This window comes from Lontra canadensis, unplaced genomic scaffold (assembly GCF_010015895.1).
Source record: "Lontra canadensis isolate GAN:19392208 unplaced genomic scaffold, GSC_riverotter_1.0 scaffold31, whole genome shotgun sequence".
Classification (NCBI taxonomy): Eukaryota; Metazoa; Chordata; class Mammalia; order Carnivora; family Mustelidae; genus Lontra; species Lontra canadensis.
This window is the reverse complement of record NW_022631025.1, coordinates 4,012,464-4,036,855: the sequence shown is the minus strand read 5'-3', so window position 1 is coordinate 4,036,855 and position 24,392 is coordinate 4,012,464. Positions and strand designations below refer to the sequence as shown.

At 39.6% G+C, this 24,392-nt stretch overlaps 1 protein-coding gene and 1 long non-coding RNA gene across 4 annotated transcripts; both read right to left on the bottom strand.

Moving 5' to 3' along the window:
• Positions 1–242: 242 nt before the first annotated feature.
• ZNF484 (zinc finger protein 484) lies at positions 243–22,979 on the bottom strand. 3 transcript variants are annotated; one of them, XM_032866478.1, is made up of 5 exons: positions 22,845–22,979; positions 17,160–17,204; positions 8,494–8,620; positions 8,115–8,207; positions 243–2,928 (listed from the first exon to the last, which is right to left on the bottom strand). In XM_032866478.1, the coding sequence occupies exons 2-5, from the start codon at positions 17,172–17,174 to the stop codon at positions 650–652; spliced, it is 2,514 nt and encodes an 837-aa protein (XP_032722369.1). In that variant the 5' UTR covers positions 17,175–17,204; positions 22,845–22,979; the 3' UTR covers positions 243–649. The 3 variants fall into 3 exon arrangements, with proteins under 3 accessions (XP_032722369.1, XP_032722370.1, XP_032722368.1); XM_032866479.1 differs by having other exon boundaries at positions 22,914–22,978; XM_032866477.1 differs by lacking the exon at positions 22,845–22,979 and having other exon boundaries at positions 17,160–17,546.
• LOC116872951 lies at positions 16,360–16,785 on the bottom strand. Its single transcript, XR_004383714.1, has 2 exons — positions 16,612–16,785; positions 16,360–16,496 (listed from the first exon to the last, which is right to left on the bottom strand). It is a non-coding gene; the product is annotated as an uncharacterized LOC116872951 (long non-coding RNA).
• Positions 22,980–24,392: the final 1,413 nt, after the last annotated feature.

The following is a 24,392-nucleotide window of genomic DNA, read 5'->3' as shown; positions in this document are numbered from 1 at the left end:
CCTGGGTCATGGCAGGGAATTAATAAATAAGGGAACATACTGGTTAACTGAAGAGGCCTGTGAATATTCAAGTAAGCCTGTGGTTCTGATGTGCTAATCTCAAAGTCAAACAGAAAAATGTTTATCCAAATTTCCACATACTGATACTGTAAACAATAAATAACTGACTTCCTGAAAGGAAAAAGAAAGAATCCTTTCTTTGTGTCTCTAATGTCAATATTCGCAAAAACTTCTGGATTCTCTTCATTATAGCTCTGAATGGTCTACACTTTTGCTTTCATTTCAGCATCCTTAGACAATGAGAAATTTTCTTAGCACCCTACTCATTAAGAAATTCCTTTGGTTAGTATTGAATACAGCCCTGAATTTATAAAGCTGCTTATCCATAACATGAAACAAGAAAGACTGCCAAATCCTCTCCTTGCATATTTACTATTATTTGCAGGGGCTTGACAATCCCAGTACCTGTCCAGGAATTAAGCATGACCATCACACATTGTTTAAACACTTTCTTCACAATGTCTCCCCATATGTGAAACAGGACATCAGCTCTGCGATCCAGACATTCATACTTCTGACCAGAGGTAAGGCGGCTTTACCTCCTGCTTCTTAGTCAAGCTGTAGGCTCTCACTACTTTGTATCCCCACATCATGATTGTGGCCCTGGGCACTCTACTTCCCCAGAATCTGATTTCTGATGTGCACTAAGCTGTGGCCTCCAGTTTAAGGCCTTCCTAAAGTCACTGCCCTTATAGGGTTTCTGTTTAGCATGAATTTTCTGGTGCTTAATAAGATTTGACCTGATGGTGAAGGCTTTTCCACACTCAGCACATATAAATGGTTTCTCCCCTGTGTGAATTCGATGATGTTCATGGAGTTGTGATTTCTTAATGAAGGCCTTCCCACAGTCACTGCATTCATAGGGTTTCTCTCCAGTATGAATTCTCCTATGCCGATTTAAATGTGATTTCTGGATGAAGGACTTCCCACATTCTGTACAAATATAGGGTTTCTCTCCTGTATGAATTCTCTGATGCATAATTAGTGTTGATTTTCTTGCAAAGGCTTTCCCACATTCATTACATTCATAGTGTCTCTCTCCAGTATGAGACTGCTGATGTATGTGGAGGCCTGACTTCCGAGTGAAGGCTTTTCCACAGTCACTACATTTATAGGGTTTCTCTCCAGTATGAATTTTCTGGTGTGTAAAGAGATTTGATCTGTCAGTGAAGGCCTTTCCACACTCAGCACATCTGTAGGGTTTCTCTCCTGTGTGAATTTGCTGATGGACATGGAGTTGTGACTTCTTCGTGAAGGATTTCCCACAATCGCTGCATTCATAAGGTTTTTCTCCAGTATGAATTCTCTCATGGGTAATAAAATGTGATTTGTGGAAGAAGGCCTTCCCACATTCAGTGCAAACATAGGGTTTTTCTCCTCTGTGAATTCTCTGATGCATACTTAGTGTTGACTTCTGGATGAAGGCTTTCCCACACTCACTGCATTCATAATGTCTCTCTCCGGTATGGCATTTCTGATGTATCCTGAGCCGTGACTTCCAGGTGAATGACTTTCCACAATCACTGCATTTATAGGGTTTCTCTCCAGTATGAATTTTTTGGTGTTTAATTAGATTTGACCTGTCAGTAAAGGCCTTCGTACATTCAGTACATATATAAGGTCTCTCTCCAGTATGAATTTTCTGGTGTATAATGAGATTTGTCTTATGAGTGAAGACCTTCCCACATTCTGTACATATAAAAGGATTCTCTCCTGTGTGAATCCGCTGATGCACATGGAGTTGTGACTTCTTTATAAAGGACTTTCCACAGTCACGACATTCATAAGGTTTCTCTCCAGTATGAATTCTCTCATGTGTAATAAAATGTGACTTCCGGATAAAGGCTTTCCCACATTCGGTACAAACATAGGGTTTTTCTCCTGTATGAATTTTCTGATGCATACTTAGAGTTGATTTCCTTGTGAAGGCTTTTCCACATTCAGTACACTCAAAGTGTTTCTCTCCAGTATGGACTTTTTTATGTACATTGAGATTTGAATTCTGAGAGACATTTTTCCCACATTCACGATATTCATAGGGTTTTTCTCCCATACGAATTCCCTGACATCTGAGTGCATCTGACTTCTGGATAAAGGCTTTTCCATATTCACTGCATTTACAGTTATTCTCCTCGGTGTGAGTTTTCTCATGATTTGACTTAAGGGACAAGTCCTTCTCATACTCAGTGCGTGTGCAGGGTTTCCCTCTGATAGAAGCCTTCTGAGGTACAGCAAGTTGGGGCTTCTGAGTGAAGACTGTCTCACATTTGCTGCATTCATGCTGTTTCTCTTCAGTATAAATACTTTGATCTGCAAAGAGGTGAGGCTTCTGGATGAAAATTTTTACATAATCAGAAAATAAACTGAGCTTCTCTTCAGTATGAATTTTTTGATGTTGAATGAGAGCTTGCTTATGACTCAGAAGTTTCTTACACTGGTTATATTCACAAGCATTCATTTCTGTATGAGAATTTATATGAGTGAAAATATTGCCATAGCCAATAATCTTATCAAGATTTTCTCTTGCATTGTTTCTATAATCACATAAGCTTATAATAGGCTTCAAACTCCTTCCAAATGATTCATAGTTCTGGAGTCTTTTTCTTGCAGTATTCACATGACCAATTTTCCCAATTTCCTTATACTCACAGTCTCTCTCATTAAATAGTATTCCCTTGTTGATAAAGGGAACTTGTGTTACATTTGTGTTCTGGTTTTCCTCACATCTCCCTGTCTGTTTACCATCTTGCCACAATTCTTCTAAAATGGAATATGGGTCATCTCTTGTGAAGAGATTAATTCTCTCAAACTGGACTGAAACTTCTTTAGCCATTCCCTGCTGTGAAGTCTCAAAACCAATATCCCCACCTAAAAAAGAAGGAAAAAACAAAACACACAAAGAACAGTTAAGAGAACATAGAAGGGACAATACATACAGTTGATTTAGGGTGATTACCGAGAAGTGTGAGATAAAGTGTTATAGAAATATAACAAATATATGTAAAAATATATATGAGTAGTAATAGATTTATATATAACGTATAGCAATAATACAAATACTTGTTTTGTATTTAGTAAATAATAAGCAGTAGCATGTAGATGTGCCAGACATTGTCCTAAATTCTGTAACTAAGTTAGGCATCACAACCCATTGCTCTTGGTATCAGTATTGTCTCTATTTTACAGATGAGGAAACTGAGCCACAGAAGAGTCAGGTGTTTGCCCAAAACAAATGTTCAGTAATTGGAGGAGATTCAAAGTGAAGCCACATTAGCTCTATGTATGTAGCAGAACTATGCAGTAAGCTGTCAGAGGAACAAAGTGACAAACTGTGTAGCTTAAAAGAAGTAGCTGTGTCTATATCTTTGTTATCCTTATTATTCTTGTTAAACCTTCATCCACTCATCTCTCTACATTCTCTTTCCCTGTTAATCACTCTGTCCTAAATACCCATGTATTTATGTAGAGTAAAACTATTTTTTTAAAGATTTATTTATTTCAGGGCGCCTGGGTGGCTCGGTGGGTTAAAGCCTCTGCCTTCAGCTCAGGTCATGATCTCAGGGTCCTGGGATCGAGCCCCGCATTGGGCTCTCTGCTCAGCGGGGAGCCTGCTTCCCTTCCTCTCTCTCTGCCTGCCTCTCTGCCTGCTTGTGATCTCTGTCTGTCAAATAAATAAATAAAATCTTTAAAAGAAAAAAGGATTTATTTATTTCAGACAGGGAGAAAAAGAAAGCACGCATATGAGCAGGGGTGAGGGGAGGAACAGAAGGGGAGGGAAAGGGTCGAGTAGGCTCCACGCTGAGTACAGAGCCTGAAGCAGAACTCGATCTCATGACCCCAGATCATGACCTATGCTGAAATTAAGAGTCGGACGCTTAACCAACTGAGCCACCCAGGTGCCCCTAGAGTAAAAACTACTGTAGCTTCATTCATTCTGACTTAGCCAAATGGCAAAAAACACCTATGATTCAATTCTTTATTCTGATTTGGGGTACAGAGATAGATGTACTCAACAGGAGGCATATAACAGGAGAAAGGAGCAGCTGTCTGAAGCAGGGCCTAAAAGCCTTCCATCAGAACCTCTCCTCTCCCTTCAGCAGTAAGAAGCTTGCAGCCAAGTTCATGGCTGCCCCCGAACAACAGCCTCATTAATGGTAAGGTAAAGCCAAGTAATTCAGTTCTTACCAGTCAAATGGGAATAAAAATTATTTTGTGTGACAAAGCCCATATCCTAAGGATGTAGGCATGTCTCCACAACCCTCTTCTCTTCCCACTGGCTATATTCCAGACTGGTGGCACCCGGCTCTGTGGCTGGTAATGCCCTAGGCACAGGCTGGAAAACTATGGCCCTCAGACTAAATCCAGGCCTCCACACAAAAGCTAGAAATGGATTTTAAGTTTTTGAGTGGTCAAAAAAAAAAAAAAATCAGAAGAATAATTACATGACACATGAAAAATAAATGAAATTCACATTTCTGTGTGCATGAAGTTTGTATTGGAACAGAGAGACACTCATTCATTGATGTAGTGCCTCTAGCTGCTTTGGGGCTAAAACAGTGGAATTGAGTAGTAATGACAGCAATCACATGGTTCACAAAGCCTAAAATAATGACTTCTGGGCCTTTACAGGAAATGTTTGCCAACCTCAGCTCTAGGGGATGGCTGTGCAATGACTTGGGAACTGTCACATGATGCTGGGTCAATATTTATGTTCTCTGAGTCACTGTTTCTTGGAGGCTATTAGTGACAGGAGCTTGCTTTCTCCAATACACCATTCTTGCCCAGAATAAGATAAGTAATAGTCCAAATTCTGGAAGAGTATATAAAACATAGTAGATTCTCAGTAAATATTTACCAAAAAAAAATTAGATACTATTAACTTATTCGACTAGAGTTCTTGAATATAGACATAGTCTAACCTCATATCCATTTCATTCTGCCTCCAGGGCCTTGTCACGTTCCCAGACATATTCTTTAGGTGCTATGTTACAATTTTACTCACACACATTAACAGCTTTTATTATTCCTGAGAGCATCTAAAACTGGATCTTTTGCAATCTTTCAGTTTCTTTAGCTTACAAGCCATTGAAACATCCGACAACATTTACATTACCACCAACAATGTTCAGTGTAAAAATCTGTTCCTATGCTTAAAAGTTTAATTATATGCAATTCCTGTCACCACGGACTCAAATGCTCATTCAGTAAAATACAGGGTCATAATTTTAGGCCAATAAAATGTATATATGTAAGCTATCTTTCCACTAGTCACTCAAGTCTTTTTTATTACTAAATCCAAACATATATAGTTGATCATTGAACAACACAAGTTTGCACTGCATGGGGCCACTTAGATGTGGATTTTTTTCAATAAACATAGTATAGTACTGTAAATTTATTTTCCTTATGATTTTCTTTTTTTTTTTTTTAAGATTTTATTTATTTATTTGACAGACAGAGATCACAAGTAGGCAGAGAGGCAAGCAGAGAGAGAGAGAGAGAGAGAGAGGAGGAAGCAGGCTCCCTGCTGAGCAGAGAGCCCGATGCGGGGCTCGATCCCAGGACTCTGGGATCATGACCTGAGCCCAAGGCAGAGGCTTTAACCCACTGAGCCACCCAGGCGCCCCTCCTTATGATTTTCTTAATGACATTTTCCTTTCTCTAGCTTACTTTGTCATAAGAATACTGTGTGTAATATACCTAACATAAAAAACACGTGTTAAATGACTGTTTATGCTCTCAATTAAGGCTCCGGTCAACATCAGGCTATTAGTAGTTAGGTTCTGGGACAGTCTAAGTTATACATGGATTCATGGCTGCATGAGGAGTTGGCGCCCCTGACCCCCACATTGTCCATGGGTCAACTATATTCTTTTCCCCATTCAGCTTTTTATTTCTGATCCTCTGTTCCTTTCAAAATTCATTATTCTTTCACAGATCATCTAGGGGTCTCTCTTTTCTTTAAGTAATAACAAAAACCAGATATTCTGAGCCACTCATAGTCATACTTAATTGGCACAGATGTATACCGTAACCAACGCTTATTGCACAAAGGCTGACCTTTTAAACATTTCATGCAGTTATTTTCCCTTTCCAATTACAATTATTGGCCCTCTGAGTTGCTCCTAGCAGGAAAAAAAAAAATGTTTTAATCACTCTGAGGCAGAAAAGTAACCTCCTCTGCCTGTTGCATAAATTCAATAATTTAATTTTGTTAAATACTCTCTACAGAAACATTAAAAAAATTTTTCAAAAAAAGACTCAGTTATCACATAATTTAATGTACTTTTGTCTGAGTTTCTGTGGACTGCTGAATTAGAAAAGGAAAAAGCCATGTGTGCTTAAGCATGTAATGGTCAGGTCCACTCAAGAGGTAAGTGAAGCCTAAGCACAAAGAGTAAGTATCTGAATCGGCCCAGGTTGCAAAATAATTAAATGGTCATATGTAGGGGGATCACTAAAAAACATTAAAATGAAGTAAATAAACATAATTATGGACACTAAACAGAGACAATGCAACCTGCAAATATGAGGCATGTTCTTTCTTTAGTTTACAAACCCACTGAGAGAACAATTTGTCATGTGTTACATAATAGGCAGTACCTTTAGTTTGGCTCCATATAGCTATGACGCGGTAAACATGGTGTTTTAAGCAATGAAATCTATTACTAGCACCTAAGATATACTAATTTTAAAAAGAAAAAAGGCATAGGTAGGGATTAGCACATCCAAATAGGATTAGAAAAACCTAAAGGCATGAGAAAATATGACAGAGTTTTGAGTAGTAACACAGGAAAGTAATAGAGGAGGGCATCTAAATGGTATTTTCTAGAAGACAAAAGTTACTAGAAAAGGCAGAAAGAATTATTTGAAAAGATGAGTCACAAGGGGGCACCGGGGTGGCTCAGTGGGTTAAAGCCTCTGCCTTCGGCTCAGGTCATGATCCCAGGGTCCTGGGATCGAGCCCGATGCCTGTTTCCTCCTCTCTCTCTCTCTCTGCCTGCCTCACTGCCTACTTGTGATCTCTGTCTGTCAAATAAACAAACAAAATTTAAAAAAAAGAAAAAAAGAAAAACACACTGCAACATGAACCAATTTAGTGCTAATAGAAAAAAATTAAGAAACTGAATAGGACATATAGCACAGTACCGTTACTACAAATTAAAATATCAACAATTTAAATTTTACAAATACCCTATAAATTCAAGGATAGATAGCAAACATATCAACTACATTAGCAGTTACCTCTAGGGATAAAAGCAAGTATGAGGAGTGAGAATTAAAAGGGAGAACTTAAAAAACAAAAGTGGGGCAGGAGGGTAAACACACTGATAATGATATTAATTAACAACTAAAGAATATAATTAACTCAATTTCCTGTAAGCAAAATACAAAAACTTTTTGTAAAATGTCAAAATAAGTAAATGAGTTAGAAGGATCAAGTCAGTGTTGTGTTTCACTAGCCAAGTAAAAGAAAATGTCAGGAAACATAACTACTACTGTCATATACAGCTAAAAGCTGTCTCCTGAATGTAGTAATGGTACACTCAAAGTTGATGGTTGGAAAAGAGACACGGGAGATAATAAAAGAAAGCTATGTCTAAATGACAATTCTGAAGCACTAAGAGGAAAGAGAGAAAATGAAAAGAACTCCTCAAGAATGTGTCCCACAGTAATTTTTTAAAAAGGTAAATCAATGAGTTTCTGAATGTGTAAGAAAAGGATTTAAGGTTGTGTTGGAGGTAAAAAGAATAAAAATGCTAAGAGAAAGGGAGAAGAGCCATAGAGCAGGATCCTAGACCCAAAGTACCAGTAATTAGAGCACATTCCCTCCTAGAAAGTCAAGCCAAGACAGAGGTACTGATACAGGAAGAGGCCTTAAGTGGGGATGGCTTTCAGATGTCCAAGGGGACTATACCAACTTCATCCATGCAGTTCCAAAAATGTGGAGTATTACAGAAGTGTCTTGTTAACAGCATTTCACAGCTGCCAGCCTCTGCCAGTACAACTCCAGTTCACGCACGCTGGCCCCCACGTTCTTGTTCTCTACTCACCGAGACAGCTGTGGCTTGAGATTTCACCATCCAGCATACGTGGCTCTTCTTGCTCCAAGCTAAAGAGGACTTCTTGTTTGGGAACTTGACACCCTATTAACAGGAAATAATAGAAGACTGGGTTTCCGAGGTCATTCAATGAAGCATTCCATTTACTTTTCAGAAAAGTTCATGCAGAAGAGAAGTATATTCATAATACCCTAAAGGTATAATTAATAACATAGAACAAAATAAGAACAAAACTATTACACACTTCAGATGTCCTGCAGTTTTTAGAACTCCCACATACCTCAGAAATCCCACATATTTCAAAAATTCCACTGAGAATGAAAATGTAGTCAAACAGGTATAGCCTTCTCGCCAGTGGAGCTATGCTTACCCACTGAGATCAAATTGAAATAGTTTTCCAGCATTACGTCCCTATACAGGCTCTTCTGAGCAAGGTCCAACCGCCGCCACTCCTCCCTGCTGAAGTCCACTGTGACATCCTCGAATGACACTGATCCCTGAAAAACACATTCCTACTCAATACGAAGGATGAGGACTGAAGAATGGAAACAAGATATTTAGGAAGTTACTTTTAATAATGTTTAATATGCTACAATATATAAGGTTCTCATGAAACACCAATATCCTCTGTTATTATCTTGAAGGAAAAAATAAATCTTATTAAAAACATCATGCCATTCTTTCTGCGCTACCGATGATATTCTGGGTAGTTTTGGTCTTGTTTTTATTGGTGTACTAGTTTCAAAGAAATAAGCTGTGAAAATTCATAAAACTGTAAATACATGATTTGTGCATTGTTTTCTATGTTTTCATTAACACTTAACATAAAAAATAAACTATATTCTGCCATTCATTTTGCACTTATCAGTCCACTGTTCATAAGTTCATTATTTCTTATAAAAAAAAGATTACTTTAAAGGGGTGCCTGGGTGGCTCAGTGGGTTAAGCCTCTGCCTTCGCCTCAGGTCATGATCTCAGGGTCCTGGGATTGGGCCCCACATCGGGCTCTCTGCTCAGCAGGAGGCCTGCTTCCCCTTCTCTCTGCCTACTTGTGATCTTTCTCTCTCAAATAAATAAATAAAAATCTTAAAAAAAAAAAGAGATTATTTTAAAAAGGCTCCCCCCACCAAAACAGTGTGGTACTAGCATAAAGAGAGACTATAGGTCAATGGAATGCAACTGAGAATCCAGAAATAGATCCTCATATTTATAGTCAACTGATATTCAACAGAGGAGTCAAAAAATTTTTAAATGAAAAAAAAGTTTTTTAACAAATAATGCCGGGACAAGTGGATATCCACAGGTAAAAGGATGAAGTTGGACCCCTACTTCGTACCATATAAAAAAATTAGCTCGAAGTGGATCAAAGGCCCTAATGTTCTTATATTTAGCCAAATTTACACTTAATTAAAAGGTAAATATTTGTGACACTGGATTTGGCAACGATTCCTTAGACATAAAATCAAAAGCACAAGCAACTAAAGAAAAAAAAAGAACAGATAAACTGGACTTAATTGTGCTTAAAAGGAGATCATCAAAAAAGCGAAAAGATGGGAAGTTTGGGTGGCTCAGTTGGTTCAGCATCTGCCTTTTACTCAGGTCATGATCCCAGGGTCCTGGGATCAAGTCCCACATCAGGCTCCTTGCTCAGTGGGGAGCCTGCTTCTCCCTCTGCTCCCTGCTCCCCCGCCTGTGCATGCTCTCACTCTCTGACAAATAAATCTTAAAAAAAAAAAAAAAAAGATGAAAAGACAACCCAAAAACTGGGATAAAATTTTTGCAAATTATATGTCTAATAAGGGACTTGGATCTAGACTACATAAAGAACTCTTACAACTCAATAAAAAATAATAATCCGATTAAAATGGGTAAAGGATCTGAATATACATTTCTTCAAAGATAAACAAATGGCCAAAAGCACATGAAAAGATCCTCAGTATCTTTAGTCAAAAGGTCCTATCGGAAATACCCCTTCAAATTCACTGAGAGGACTATAATAAAAAAGATGCTCAATATTATTTGTTATCAGGGAAATATACCCACTAGGATGGCTTCAATAAAAAAGAGAGGTAATAATAAACATTAGTGAGGAAGTGGAAAAACTGGAATCCTCATGTGGTGACGGTGAAAATATAAAATGGTACAGCCACTTTGTGAAACAATGGCAATTCCTCAAAAAGTTAAACACAAAGTTACAATATAACCCAAGGGGTCCACTTCTAGGTATATACCCCAAAGAAAAGGAAAACATCTGTCCACATAAAATTTGCACATGAATGTTTATAGTAGCATTATTCATAATATTCAAAAACAGAAACCATCAAATGTCTGTGAACTAATGATGGTTTAAAAATGTGCTATATCCATACAACAGAATGTTATCAGCCATAAAAAGGAATAAAGTACTGATACGTGCTTCAATGTGGATGAATCTTGGAAACATTATGCTAAGTAAAACAAGTGAGTCACAAAAGGCCAGATATTGAATGATTCCTTTAATACAAAATGTTCAGAACAGGAGAACTTATTGTTACAGAAAGATTAGTGATTACCTAGGGCTAGGAGGAATGGAAGGATTGGGGGTAACAGCAAAAAGGTATGTTATAAGTTTGGAGAGGAAGGGTTAGAGAAAATGTTCTAAAACTTGTATTGGTTATACAGCTCTGTGAATATACTAAAAACCAATGAATGTATACTTTAAATGGATGAAATATATGGTGTAAAAAGGACTCTTCTGAAGCACTGCTATTTCCAGATGGGATACAATAGTCTGTGGCAGTCCAGAGTTTCTTCCAAGAATAACTATAAATGCCATATACAGGAAAGCTGTTAGGGGTTTAGGCTCTGGAGAGAACATTGAAGATTTAAGCTGATGTATGCAGCTACTTTTACACTGGAAGTATTTACCAATTCTAGGTGTTGGCAAAGGTAGAATTCAGCTTTGAATCAGTAGAAGGCTATAGCTGGGTGACAGAGAAACCAGGACTCACACACGCACCTGCCAAATTCTCAGGGTATACGGGCAAAAGACTAAAAACTTAACCAGAGAGCATCTCCAAAAGCAAAGCAAAAAAAAAGTATAATCCAGTCACCCACTACTGAGTATTTATCCAAAGGAAAAAAAAAAAAAAAACACTAATTCAGAAAGATATGTGTACCCCTACGTTTATTGCAGCATTATTTACAATAGCCAAATTATAGAAGCAACCCCACTGTTCACATCAATAAATGAATGAATAAAGATGCTGAGCTTCCAAATCTTGGTTTCAGCCTGGGTCATGGTCTCAGGGTCATGAGATGGAGCTCCATGTTGCACTACATGCTCAGCAGGGAGTCTGCTTGGGATTCTCTCTCTCCCTCTACTTTTGCCCCACTCCCTACTCGCACATGCTCTTTCTCTCTAGAAAATAAATGAGGGACGTCTGGGTGGCTCAGTTGGTTGGACGACTGCCTTCGGCTCAGGTCATGATCCCGGAGTCCCGGGATTGAGTCCCGCATCGGGCTCCCAGCTCCATGGGGAGTCCGCTTCTCCCTCTGACCTTCTCCTCGCTCATGCTCTCTCTCACTGCCTCTCTCTCAAATAAATAAATAAAATCTTTAAAAAAAAATAAATAAATGAATAAATCTTTAAAAAATTGTTAAATAAAGACGTGGTATGTACATATATTGTGGAATCATGGAGTATCACTCAGACATAAAAAAGAATAAGATCTTGCCATTTATGACAACATGGATGGACTCACGGTACTGTTCTAAGTGAAACTAGTCAGAGAAAGACAAATAGCATGTTTTCACTTACACGTGCAATCAAACAAAGTAGAAACGAACCCATAAATACAGAGAACAAACTAATGGTTGCCAGGGGGTAGAGGTAGAATGGGTGAAGCGTGGTGGAAGGTACAGACTTCCAGTTATGGAATGAGTGAGTTGTGAGGGTGAAAGGTACAGCAGAGGGAACAGAGTCAACGGTATCGTGACAGTGTTGTAAGGCAACAGATGGTAGCTACATTTGTGATAAGCATAGCATAATGTACAGACTCATCGAATCACTGTGTTGCACAGCTGAAACTAATTAATACTGTGTGTCAACAATACTTCAATAAAAAAAAATAAGATTAAAAAAATAAAAGGCAAGATTGAGACTTCTGGTTCTTAAAAAAATAGAATACATGCACTCCACCTTATTTCTCCTGCTAATTACCTAAAAACCTAGAAAAATACACAAAACACTTATCCACACCCTTGGCTTTCTCTCAAGAGGTTTCTTGACTGTCAAACTAATTTTGGCATCTTTTGGAATCCTGATAGCCTGAAAATTCCCCAAGTCATCAAGTCTGGTTTCTTTTTGCTTAACAGTTGTCCCCTCAATCCATCTCAACTGTCACATTTCACTATAATCAGGAAGAATAAACTTGCTACATCTTCAACCCTTTGCTTAGAAATCTTCTCAGAGAAAAACCCAAGTTCATCATTGACAAATCTGCTTTCCACATTAACTACAGGACAAACTTCATCTAGGCTTTCTGCCACTGCACAACAGGTACCCTTTCCTCCGGTTTCCAGTAACATGCTCCTCATTTCCTGTAGTCACCACCAGCAGTACCTTTAACAACCGTTTCTATCAAGACTTTGTTTATAACAATTTAGGTGTTCTCTAAAACAACACAGGTTTTCCCTACTGCGCCCCTCACCTCTTTCTGAGTCCTCTAGCACAGTGGTTAACAACCACATTCCACTACCAGTCTGTTCAAGGAAATCTAGGCTCTTGCTATTGTTCTTCAAAATTCTTACAGTTTCTACACACTACCGAATTCCAAATCTACCTCCAGTAGGTACCTACAAGGTACCAAAATTTCTAATGGTTTCCTATTGCTGCTGTAACAAATTATCACAAAGTTAAAACAACACAAATTTATTATCTTATGATTCTGAAGCCAGAATTTCAATATGAATCTTACTGGGCTAAAATCAAGAACTTAGCAGGGCTACATTCCTCCTGGAGGCTCAAGGGGAGAATTCATTTCCTTGACCTACACAACTTCTAGAAGGTCCCAGTTGCTTCCTCCATCTCAGAGCCAGCAGAGTGGCATTTTCAAATCTTCCCCTGACTACTGCCTCCCTCTTTCACTTGTAAGGACCCATGTGATTACACTGGGACCACCCAGATAACCCAGCATAATCTCTCTACCTCAAGATCCTTAATTCAGCCACATCTGCAAAGTCCCTTCTGACATGTAAGGTAACATATTCACACTTTCCAGGGATTCGGATGTGGACATCTTTGAGGGCAATTATTCTTATTACCAAATTCAATAAGAGAAAATGAGATGGAAGAGTAAAAACAATGGCTTCAGAACTATGAGTAAAAATGATTTACAATCGAAGAAGAAGAAGAAGAAGAAGAAGAAGAAGAAGAAGAAGAAGAAGAAGAAGAAGAAGAAAGATTTACAATCTAGAACATACACCCAACCAACCTATGAAGTTACTGAGAGTAAAATAAAGACATTTCCAGATACACAAGGTCTCAAAAAATTCACTTCCTACCCACCCTTTATAAAGAGCCACTGTATAACAGGCTCTAAAAATGAGAGCATGGGGCACCTGGGTGGCTCAGTGGGTTAAGCCTCTGCCTTCGGCTCAGGTCATGTCTCAGGGTCCTGGGATAGAGGCCCACATTGGGCTCTCTGCTCAGCAGGGAGCCTGCTTCCCCCTCTCTCTCTACCTACTTGTGATCTCTCTCTCTGTCAAATAAATAAATAAAATCTTTTAAAAAATGAGAGCATAGGGGCGCCTGGGTGGCTCAGAGGGTTAAAGCCTCTGCCTTCAGCTCAGGTCATGATCCCAGAGTCCTGGGATCGAGCCCCGCATCGGGCTCTCTGCTCAGCGGGGAGCCTGCTTCCTCCTCTCTCTCTGCCTGCTTCTCTGCCTACTTGTGATCTCTGTCTGTCCAATAAATAAATAAAATCTTAGGAAAAAAAAAATGAGAGCATAAATCAAGAAAGAGCCTAAAACAAGAGATCCAACCCTTGAGGAACATGAAAGGAATTCCTAGGACTATGCCAAAGGGAGACTCCAAGTTAGCAGCTGAGTATCAAACAGAGAACACTGCAAGCAGGTCAGGTCAAAGACCATGAGAGAAGTTTCTTTAGAGATGAAATTAAGAGCCTATATTTTAAAGCCAAATTATCTGGGCTTACACCTGGCTTCAACACTACTAGTGGAACAATCTTGGGCAAGTTACTAACCCTTTCTGTGGATCTGTTTCCTCCTCTGAAAAGTGAGAATGATTACAGATACCTCATAGAGGTTATAATTAAATAGTTAATAGAGACCGTGCTGCCTGGAAAATAGCAAGCACTATAGTAAGGCCTGTGATTACCATTACTGTTACTACCTAATATATTTTAACATACTGAAAAGATATTTCTATACCTGGGAAGACTTATGGAATTAATTGCCATATAACATGGAATTAATTGCCATATAACAATGTACACATACACAAACAAACAAAAAAATGAAACTAATGATTAAACCAATTACTGATTACAGGTAAAACAAAAAGTAGTGCATAAAAGGTAAAGTAAATGGTGCAGCTGTGAATATAATTAAAATAATCCTCACATTAAATACAGGCTATTGATTTATCCAAAACTATAATATTCCTATCGTAAGGAAACATAAGAAATGTGCATGTGAGTGTTGAGGGCCTAAGTGTTTCAAAGAGAGTTAAATCCTCATTCTCCATTGTATGAAGCCAGTAGATACTGCCTAAAGTTGAAAGCCAAGTGGTACCAATATAAACATGCTACTTAGACATATGCAAGTATTTTTTTTAAAGATTTTATTTATTTATTTGACAGACAGAGATTACAAGTAGGCAGAGAGGCAGGCAGAGAGAGAGAGAAGAGGAAGCAGGCTTCCTGCTAAGCAGAGAGCCCAATGCGGGGCTCGATCCCAGGACCCTGGGATCATGACCTGAGCTGAAGGAAGAGGTTTTAACTCACTGAGCCACGCAGGTGCCCCACACATATGAAAGTATTAAAACAAGCAATTCAATAAAGTTCACAGTGATTACCTTTGAAGACTGGAATCTGAGATCCAAGCAACATTCTATGAAGCCTCAAAGAATTATGTGACTGAATAAACACAAGTAACAGTTCTGTGATATTCCAAATGAAATATTTACTTTTAAAAGTTAAAATGCAGGGGCACCTGGTGGCTCAGTCAGTTAGGTGCCCACCTTTGGCTTGGGTCATGATCCCAGGGTCCTGGGATCAAGCCCTGCGTCAGGCTCCCTGCTCAGTGGGGAGCCTGACTTTCCCTCTCCCTCTGTCTGCTGCTCTGCCTACTTGTGCTCTCTCTCTCTGTCAAATAAATAAATGAAATCTTAAAAATAAATAAATAAATGTTAAAATGCAAAGAACAAAGAGGTAAATATAATTGAAAAAAAGTATGTAAGAATATGCTTAACAAATTAGACAACTTTCAAGTCTTAGAGTGATACAGTTAGCACTTTCCATAATTAAATTCACAGTAAAATGCAAAAAAAAAGAGGAATATGCTTAATATAAAACAAGTCCTCCTTAAAAAAAAAAAAAAAATCAGTGAACTGATTTCCATTCCTGGAAAGATGGAAATAGATGCACTTGTCCCTTCTCATCCCACTAAGTACATCTAGAAACCATAGACATCATCCATAAAACAAATATGAGAAGACTCTGTAAGGCTAAAGAAAAGAAGTCAAACTGCTGAGGAACCGGAAACCCAAAACTACATAACATGAGTTCCCAAAGACTGCTTCATACAGTCCTTACAGGTGCTAGAAAAGCCTACAACGCAGTATCACCAACAAGAGCACACAAAGAGAGCTCAAAGAAAAGTCTGCTCTCTCTAGCTAAAAGACCAGCAAAGGCACAGAAAGGCAGAAAACTTGTAGGCAAAACACACGGAAGGCAGACACAACAAATTAAAAAAACAAACAAAACCTCTGAGCCTGACCCCAAACCCATCAGCGAACACCCAGTGAGTAGCCCAGACTCGCACTCCTGACTAACTAAAGAGATATGCCCCTTTCATGCTCCAAAGGTGTGGTGTGAGAAAAAGCCAGGTGAGGAGCTGGAACTTTAATCCATACATAGTAGTAATAAAATAAATAGATCAGCATCCCTCATAAATATGATACCAAAATCCTTAACAAAGTATCAACAAATACAAATAAATAGAAAGAAGTATATGCCATAATCAAATGGGGTTTATTCAAAGGTTGCAAAACTGGCTCAAGATGTGAAAATCAATCAATTGTAGGGGGGAAGGGGGTGTCTGAGGGCACAGCAGGGCCTCCTGCTGCATGAGAAGACAATACATTTTATTCTTTAAAAAAAAAGAAAAGAAAATGAATCAATTGTGATCCACCATAGCAACAGACTTAAGAAGTAAAATCCCATTACCATACCAACTGATGCAGAAAAACCATCTGACAAAATACCTGTTCATCATAAAACCTCAAAACTTTGCTTCAGCAGGTAGTCCCTGGACAAGCAGCAATGACATCCTATGGGAATCCCAACACTATTAAAGCAGAATCTGTAGTGATGCTCAAGTGTGAGAAGCACTGCTTTATAACAACAGAAAACCTATCAGCGCACCTCCACTAACAGTGTTGTTGTTCTGTCTCCAACCATCTGAAGAGCCATTAAAATTTTTCTCAAACATCAGGAACCATGGTATCTTTAGTACAGGTGAAATAAATTACTTATCAACAATATAAATCAGTATCTCATTTCCATTATTGCTAGGTCTTTCAGGAAGATCAGAGATAATCTCACACTTCAAAGTTCATAGCTATATAAAATCACACAAGTCTTATATATCTATACTGCAAGCTTGACCTAGAGTTAATAAGTCACCTCTTTTCCCCACCCAATCTTAGTTTTTATTTATTTGTGCTTGTCCATTTTACTGTATGGATTATTAAATGCTTCCTAAAATCCACTAGAAAATAAAGCAACAAATATATGAACAAAAAGAACTCACCAGGGACTTGGTCATTTCTGGCTTTTCTGGGAAAAAGGTAGAGATCTGAAAAATAAGATGAACAGAGGGACAGATGAGAGAAGAAACTGTGCCAGGGTCCCACACATGGACACATACATCATTTAGCATCCATGCAGCTGACCCAAAAACTTATTTCTAGAACTGTATCATAAAAAATCATTTGTATTGCACAAAAATTTAAATGCAGTTTTACCACAGCATGACTAATAACAAAATAAAAAGGCTAGAACATCTTGATAACCAATAATTACAGACTGCTTAAATAATTTATAGGCCATCCTGAGAACATAAAGTTATGTGAAATTAAATTACAGTAGAAAATATGTTAAACTGACAAGTAAAAATCAAAACATGTACTAAACAGTATGATTCCATTTTCACTGAACAATGTGGGTATACATACATATGCACACATACATGCATGTACACATCTACAAATGCACTCATGCACAAAAAGAAAATTATCTGGAATGAAATATACTACCATGTTAACAGATATATTATTTGGGTAATGGTAAAATTACAGGTAATTTTTATATTCTTATTTGCTAGTAAAAAACAAAGTAACTGTTTTTAAAGAATATAATGAGATTGCTCTGAGCCCATCCCAGCTGTGAGAACATTGACAGAAAAGACCAGAGAGACCCTGAAGATTTTTCACATTTTTCCTTAACTTACAGTTCTTTAAAGGGAAACATCAATGGAAAATTTGTCTTGGTTACAATGTAGTAAGTGGATTTGGTTCTAGTTAATAACATACCTTAAAAGCTGATCTGAGGGGCCCCTGGGTGGCTCAGTGGGTTTAAAGCCTCTATCTTCAGCTCAGGTCATGATCCCAGGGTCGTAGGATAGAGCCCTACATCAGGCTCTCTGCTCAGCCTTGCTTCCTCCTCTCTCTCTGCCTGGCCTCTCCACCTACTTGTGATCTCTGTCTGTGAAATAAATAAATTTTTAAAATCTTAAAAAAAAAATAAAACAACTGATCTGAGTCACTTATTTTCCAGTATTTTTACTTTATTTTTAAAATCTACCTTTCTTTCTTTCCCCCCGCCGCTTTCTCTTTCTTCCTTTTTTTTTTTTTTTCTTTTGCATTGGCTCCACCCCCAGCATGGAACCTAATGCAGGGCTTGAACTCACGACTCTGAGATCAAGACCTGAGCTGAGTGAGATCAAGTGCTGGAATGTTAACTGACTGAGTCACCCAGGCACCCCTAAAATATTTTAAAGAAATTTCTATGCCCAACATGGGCCTCAAACTCAGGACCCCAATATCAAGAGTCTCATGCTCTACTAACTGAGCCAGTTAGGCGCCACTTTCCAAAACTTTTAATCACAGTTTTCTAACAGAAAGAAGAGTTGAATGATTAGTACTAGAAACACATATATACCCTCCACCTAGTTTCAACAGTTAGTATTTTGCCATATTTGCTTAATTTTTCTATACACACACAGTCACAAGTAGGTTCATATGTGTATGTACGCATTTTTTGCTGAATCATTTGGAAGTTGCAGATGTCATGATACTTCATGCCTAAATACTTCACATAAATCTCCTAGAAGATTATTATGCCTGAGAAAATTACTAGTAATTCTGTATCATTTTAATATTCAGCTTATATTCAAAATAACCCAATTATCTCAGAAATACCTTTTCTCATTGCTGTGTTTGGAAGCAGGTTTTTGTTTTTTTTTTTAAGATTTTATTTATTTGACAGAGATCACAAGTAGGCAGAGAGGCAGGCAGAGAGAGAGGGGGAAGCAGGCTCCCCGCTGAGCAGAGAGCCCTATGTGGGGCTCGATCCCAGGACCCTGGGATCATGACCTGAGCCGAAGGCAGAGGCTTTAACCCACTAAGCCACCCAGGCGCCCTTATTTTCAGGTTTATATATTGAAAAATTTATGGGTACAATGATGCAGTGTTTGAGATTTGCTTCAAAATAATCCAGCAAAAGAGAAAAGATATGGGAAAAGTAAGGTGTAGATGACAAAGGACTGGGCGTGACTTGGTAACTGTAAAATTATCACACTGATACCCACTGACCAATGGGCATTTGGGGGTTCATTATATTACTTGCTTAGCTTTCCTCCTTCTAAAATTTTTATTGTAAAAAGTTAACAAAGTCATGTTTTAGATAATCAGAAAAACTTGACTACAGAGTGTCAGATGCAGGAGCTACTTACTCTTGGGGAGCTTCTGTTAGATTGGTAATGGCTCAGTGGCTTTGAGAAACAAAGTCCACATCAGGACCTGTATGCTGAAGTATTTATGGGTAAAATGACATGGTATCCGAGATTTATCTTAAAATATTATGGTCAAGGGGGTCCTGGGTGGCTAAGTTGGTTAAGTGTCTGCCTTCAACTCGGGTCATGATCTCAGGGTCCTGGGATAGAGCCCCACATAGAGACACCTGCTCAGCAGGAATTCTGCTTCTCTCTCTCCCTCTGCCCCTCCCCACTGCTCATTTTCTCTCTCTCTCTCTCTCTCAAATAAATAAATAAACTTTTTAAAAAAATATTCTGGTCAAAACAAAGTAAGTGGGAAGAAACAGGTGAAACAACACTGGCAGATAGTTGATAATTACTGAGATTGGGTGATAACGGGCATTTCGGGTTCATTGTATTATTTTCTCTACTGTACATTTAAAATTTTCTATAATAAAACTTAAAAAAATTTCAGGGTGCCTGCATGGCTCAGTTGGTTAAGTGTCCCACTCTTGATTTTGGCTGAGGTCATGAGATCAAGCCCAATGTCAGACTCCATGCCGAGCATGGTGCCTGGGTAAGATTCTCTCCCTCTCCCTACCTCTCCCGCTGCCCGATACCCACACGCACACACTCTTTCTCAAAAAAAAAAAAAATAAATGAATAAAGACTTCTAAAAAATCTCTCCCACTACAGCAAATAGGTTTGGAAGATATGACATCACCCATACATAGTTCACACTGCAAAAGGATCATGTTTTGTTTTAGCTAGCCCAGTTCTAAAAACAATCCTGCTTCTGCCGCTCCCCTCCCACTTCACAGGAGCTGTCACATTGCCACAGAGGCAGGATGTGAGCTGGATCCTGTGGGCAAATTCTCCTTGGCTGTCATGTTCACACTGGGCCTCACCACTCTGTATCTTAGAACTCCAATCTTCCTAGGAGCCCAAGGATGGGTGAACATCTGCAGACTACCAGCAATATTAGGCCAAGGTGGGCTGGAGTCTGAAAAAGAGATTCTGAAGGCTCAAGAAGTACTCTGACATCCCGGCTCTGTGGAGACTCTCTGCAGAGAGTGTGCCACATGGTGACAGCCACTCAGCTGTCCTCCCAAGAGCCTCCTACAGTGTGGAACAGGTATCACAGGGGACAATAAGAAATACAGAGCCAAATCAATGCATTTTTGAATCCCAGCTCTTCTATCATCTAGCTGTGACAATTTGGAGAACTCACTTCAGCCTCAGTTTCCCCATCTTCATACTTTTTAGATAAATTTATAATACTCAAAAAGCACTCAGCCAATGTATGGCATATAAATGCTCCTTAAATATTACTGCAGTATCAACAACCCAGGTAGAATGCAATTACTGTACCAGAGGTCATCTGACTTCACAGCCCACTTATGTCATCATCACCTAGTTCCTCACGCCCACTGTCCACCACTACACACTGACCTCCCCCTGGAGCCATTATCCACACCTCAGAATCACTGGTTCCCACATCCTGCTGCCCATAGACCCCCAAATCACTCATTCTACAGTCCCTTCAACAGCTCTACCCCAATGGTCCTGGCTCTCCACCAATCAATCCCATGCCCTGTAAAGGAAAAACTCTTCTGTGTGTTTTTCCTCTATTCTCAATACTTCTGATCACCAAATGTGTGCGCATGTGTTTGAAGCAGGGCGGGAAAGGGATCCACACTAAGAAATTCTGCAACACTAGCTGAGTGTCCTACAATTTAACTCAATTCTGACATCATCAACTTGGAGTCAGCATCAGATCACACAGGTTGAGGGCTCAGTCCCACAAGACTGCCCCCACCCCAGCTTCAGATGCCAATCATAAGTCCAGGTTGTTACTTGTACCTTATCAGTCGACTGTGAATCAGAGGTTCCCAGGAACTCCAGCTTGGGTTCCATTAATTTGCTAGAGCAGCTCACAAACCTTAAGATAACATTTGACTCACTGGACTAAAACTTTATTATAGAAGAATATACCTCAGGAACAACTAGATGGAAGAGATGCGTAGGGCAAGATACATGGGAAGGGGTACTTCACTTTCCCATCATCTTCATGTGTTCAATCCAAAAGATCGCCAAACTCCATCTTTCTGTAATTTTATGGAAGCTTCATCACATACAGATGATTAATTAAATAACTGGCCATTAGTGATTGACTCAACTTCAAGTCAGTGGGTGAGTTTCAAGTTCCACCCCTCTAGGTAGCTCAGTCAGTTAAGCCTCTGACTCTTAATTTTGGCTCTGGTCATGATCTCAGGGCTGTGGGATGGAGCCCCATGCTCAGCTCTCTCTCCCTCTTCCTCTGCCCCCTCCCTGCTCACACTTTCTCTAAAATAAATAAAATTAAAAAAATCTTTAGAAAAGAATATTTTAAAATATGTACACTTAATACATAGACTTATTAATATATACACTTATTAATACACTTAATAATAAAAATGTATTTAAGGAAAATTTTATACCCCTATAGGTATCCAGTATAAAACTGAGAAAATAAGGGAAAGAATGACAACTTACATTTAAAAAAAAAAAAGTATCTTTTAAAAAGAAAGAGATAAAATTAACATAAAAAGAACAGAGATGGGGCGCCTGGGTGGCTCAGTGGGTTAAAGCCTCTGCCTTCGGCTCAGGGCATGATCCCGGGGTCCTGGGATCCAGCCCCACATCCCGCTCCCTGCTGGGCAGGAAGCCTGCTTCTCCCTCTCTCACTCCCCCTGCTTGTGTTCCCTCGCTCGCTATGTCGCTGTCAAATAAATAAATTAAATTAAAATAAAACAAGTGAGTGAATTTTTAAAAAGAAAACAAAAGTATAGATTATAAACAAAACCAGTACCTTAAAATGGTCCATAAAATAAAATTTGAGACGTCTGACAATAAAAAAGAGAAAAAAAATATATATTGCAAGTAGCAAAGTAGCTACTAATCTGGATAAGTAAACGATCAAAATAAGGTATATGAAAACGTATAGGCAATCTCATGGCATATTTTTTTAATCTCCAGCAATATATAACATGAATACTCATAAAGAGGAACAAACCAAAAGCCTAAAAGAAAGAGGATATCAATTAATATCTAACATCTCTCACCCCTCGGCTCCCTCATTATCCAGGCTCTGCAGTTATCCACCCATACTGGCCCCACAGACCGGGTCCCGCCACTGCGGATCCCCCCTCAGAGACCCCACAGACCCCGTCCCTCCCCCCGCGGATCCACCGTCAGGGACCCCACAGACCTCGTCCCTCCCCCCACGGATCCACCGTCAGGGACCCCACAGACCCCGTCCCTCCCCCGCGGATCCACCGTCAGGGACCCCACAGACCGCGACCCTCCTTCTCCGATCAAACCGTCAGAGATCCCACAGACCCCGACCCTCCGCCGACGATCCACTGTCAGAGACCCCACCGACTCCCATTATTCCATCCAGTGCCCGCCCCCATCACTGACCCAATGCTAATCACAGACATCAGAGACTTTTCACGGCTCAGCTCCCCATGTTCCTATCGCTGCACTCACCTGCCCCTCACCCACTGTCTCTCAAGACAGTGGCCATATACCTCAGGTGGTGACTAAATCCGGTCGACTTTTTTTCTCACTCCCTCCCAGTCCCTGCGGGACTCCTTACGCCGCCGCCTAGGTGTGCGCACGCTCATTAGCGGCTACTCGGTGGGAGGTCTCCCGGACTCAACATGGCTGTCGGCTAAAATCGGCCCCCTCCAAATGGCCGACTGGGCGCCAACATGGCGGCGCCCCTTAGCCACTCAGCTCTGCGGGCTGCCATGTTGGAGTGACGTAAAGACGATGTAGCTCAGAGTTGTGGGAGGAAAGAAGGCAAACAGAGGTACTACTCTGGCAATAAGCCAGGAAACAACCACAGTCTTTCACCCCAAGCCCCCCAAAGCCTTTCTGCGTTCTCCTGTGTACTCAACACCACCACTGAAGCCAATCAACAATTTGCCCCCAAACAGCAAGATACACATTCTATTCTAGCACCCCTGGAGCATTTACCAAGATAAAACATAACCTGGGTCATAGAACATCTCTTAATCAGATTTAAGAACTGAAATTATGGGGCGCCTGGGTGGCTCAGTGGGTTAAGCCTCTGCCTTCAGCTCATCATGATCCCAGGTTCTTGGGATGGAGCCCCGCATCGGGCTCTCTGCTCACCGGGGAGCCTGCTTCCTCCTCTCTCTCTGCCTGCCTCTCTGCCTACTTGTGATCTCTCTCTCTGTCAAATAAATAAATAAAATCTTAAAAAAAAAAAAAAAAAAAAGAACTGAAATTATACAGGCTATGTTCTCTGAACACAGAAGAATCAAAGTGGAAATCAGGAACAGAAAGACACTTGTAAATTAACACAGTTCTATGTAATCCATGAGCCAAAGGGGAAGTCTCAAGGAGATTTTTTAAAGATTTTATTTATTTATTTGACAGAGAGAGAGAGAGAGAGATCACAAGTAAGCAGAGAGGTAGGCAGAGAGAGAGGGGGAAGCAGGCTCCCTGCTGAGCAGAGAGCCGATGTGGGGCTCCATCCTATGACCCTGGGATCATGACCTGAGCTGAAGGCAGCAGCTTAACCCACTGAGCAACCCAGGCGCCCTCAAAGAGATTTTTAAAATACATTAAGATGAATGAAAATGAAAACACAATATATCAAGATTAGTAGGTTGTAGCTAAGACAGTGGTGAGAGGAAATTCTGTACCAGAGAAAATATTAAAGGTTTACATTACAAAAGAAGAAAATTCTCAATTACCTACACTCCCACCTCAATAAACTAAAAAAGGAAGAGCAATAAACCGATACTAAGAAGGAAGGAAATAATAAAGAACAGAAACAGTGAAACCGAAAAACAACAAAGAAAACAAAACAATAAGCTGAAATGAGTATCTGGAAAAGATATCTGGTCCCCTGTGTTCATCGTAACATTATTCACAACAGCGAAAATGTAAACAACCTAATGGTTCCTCAATGCATGAATGGATTAAAAAAAATGA

Excerpts from the sequence above, each read along its gene's own strand:
- ZNF484 (XM_032866477.1), bottom strand. The coding sequence starts at position 17,288 with ATGCTAAATGATGTATGTGTCCATGTGTGGGACCCTGGCACAGTTTCT. Across the intron at positions 8,621-17,159 it reads CAGAAATGACCAAGTCCCTG|GGATCAGTGTCATTCGAGGA; the intron begins GTGAGTTCTTTT and ends TGTGTTTTTCAG. Across the intron at positions 2,929-8,114 it reads CTCAAGCCACAGCTGTCTCG|GTGGGGATATTGGTTTTGAG; the intron begins GTGAGTAGAGAA and ends CTTCTTTTTTAG.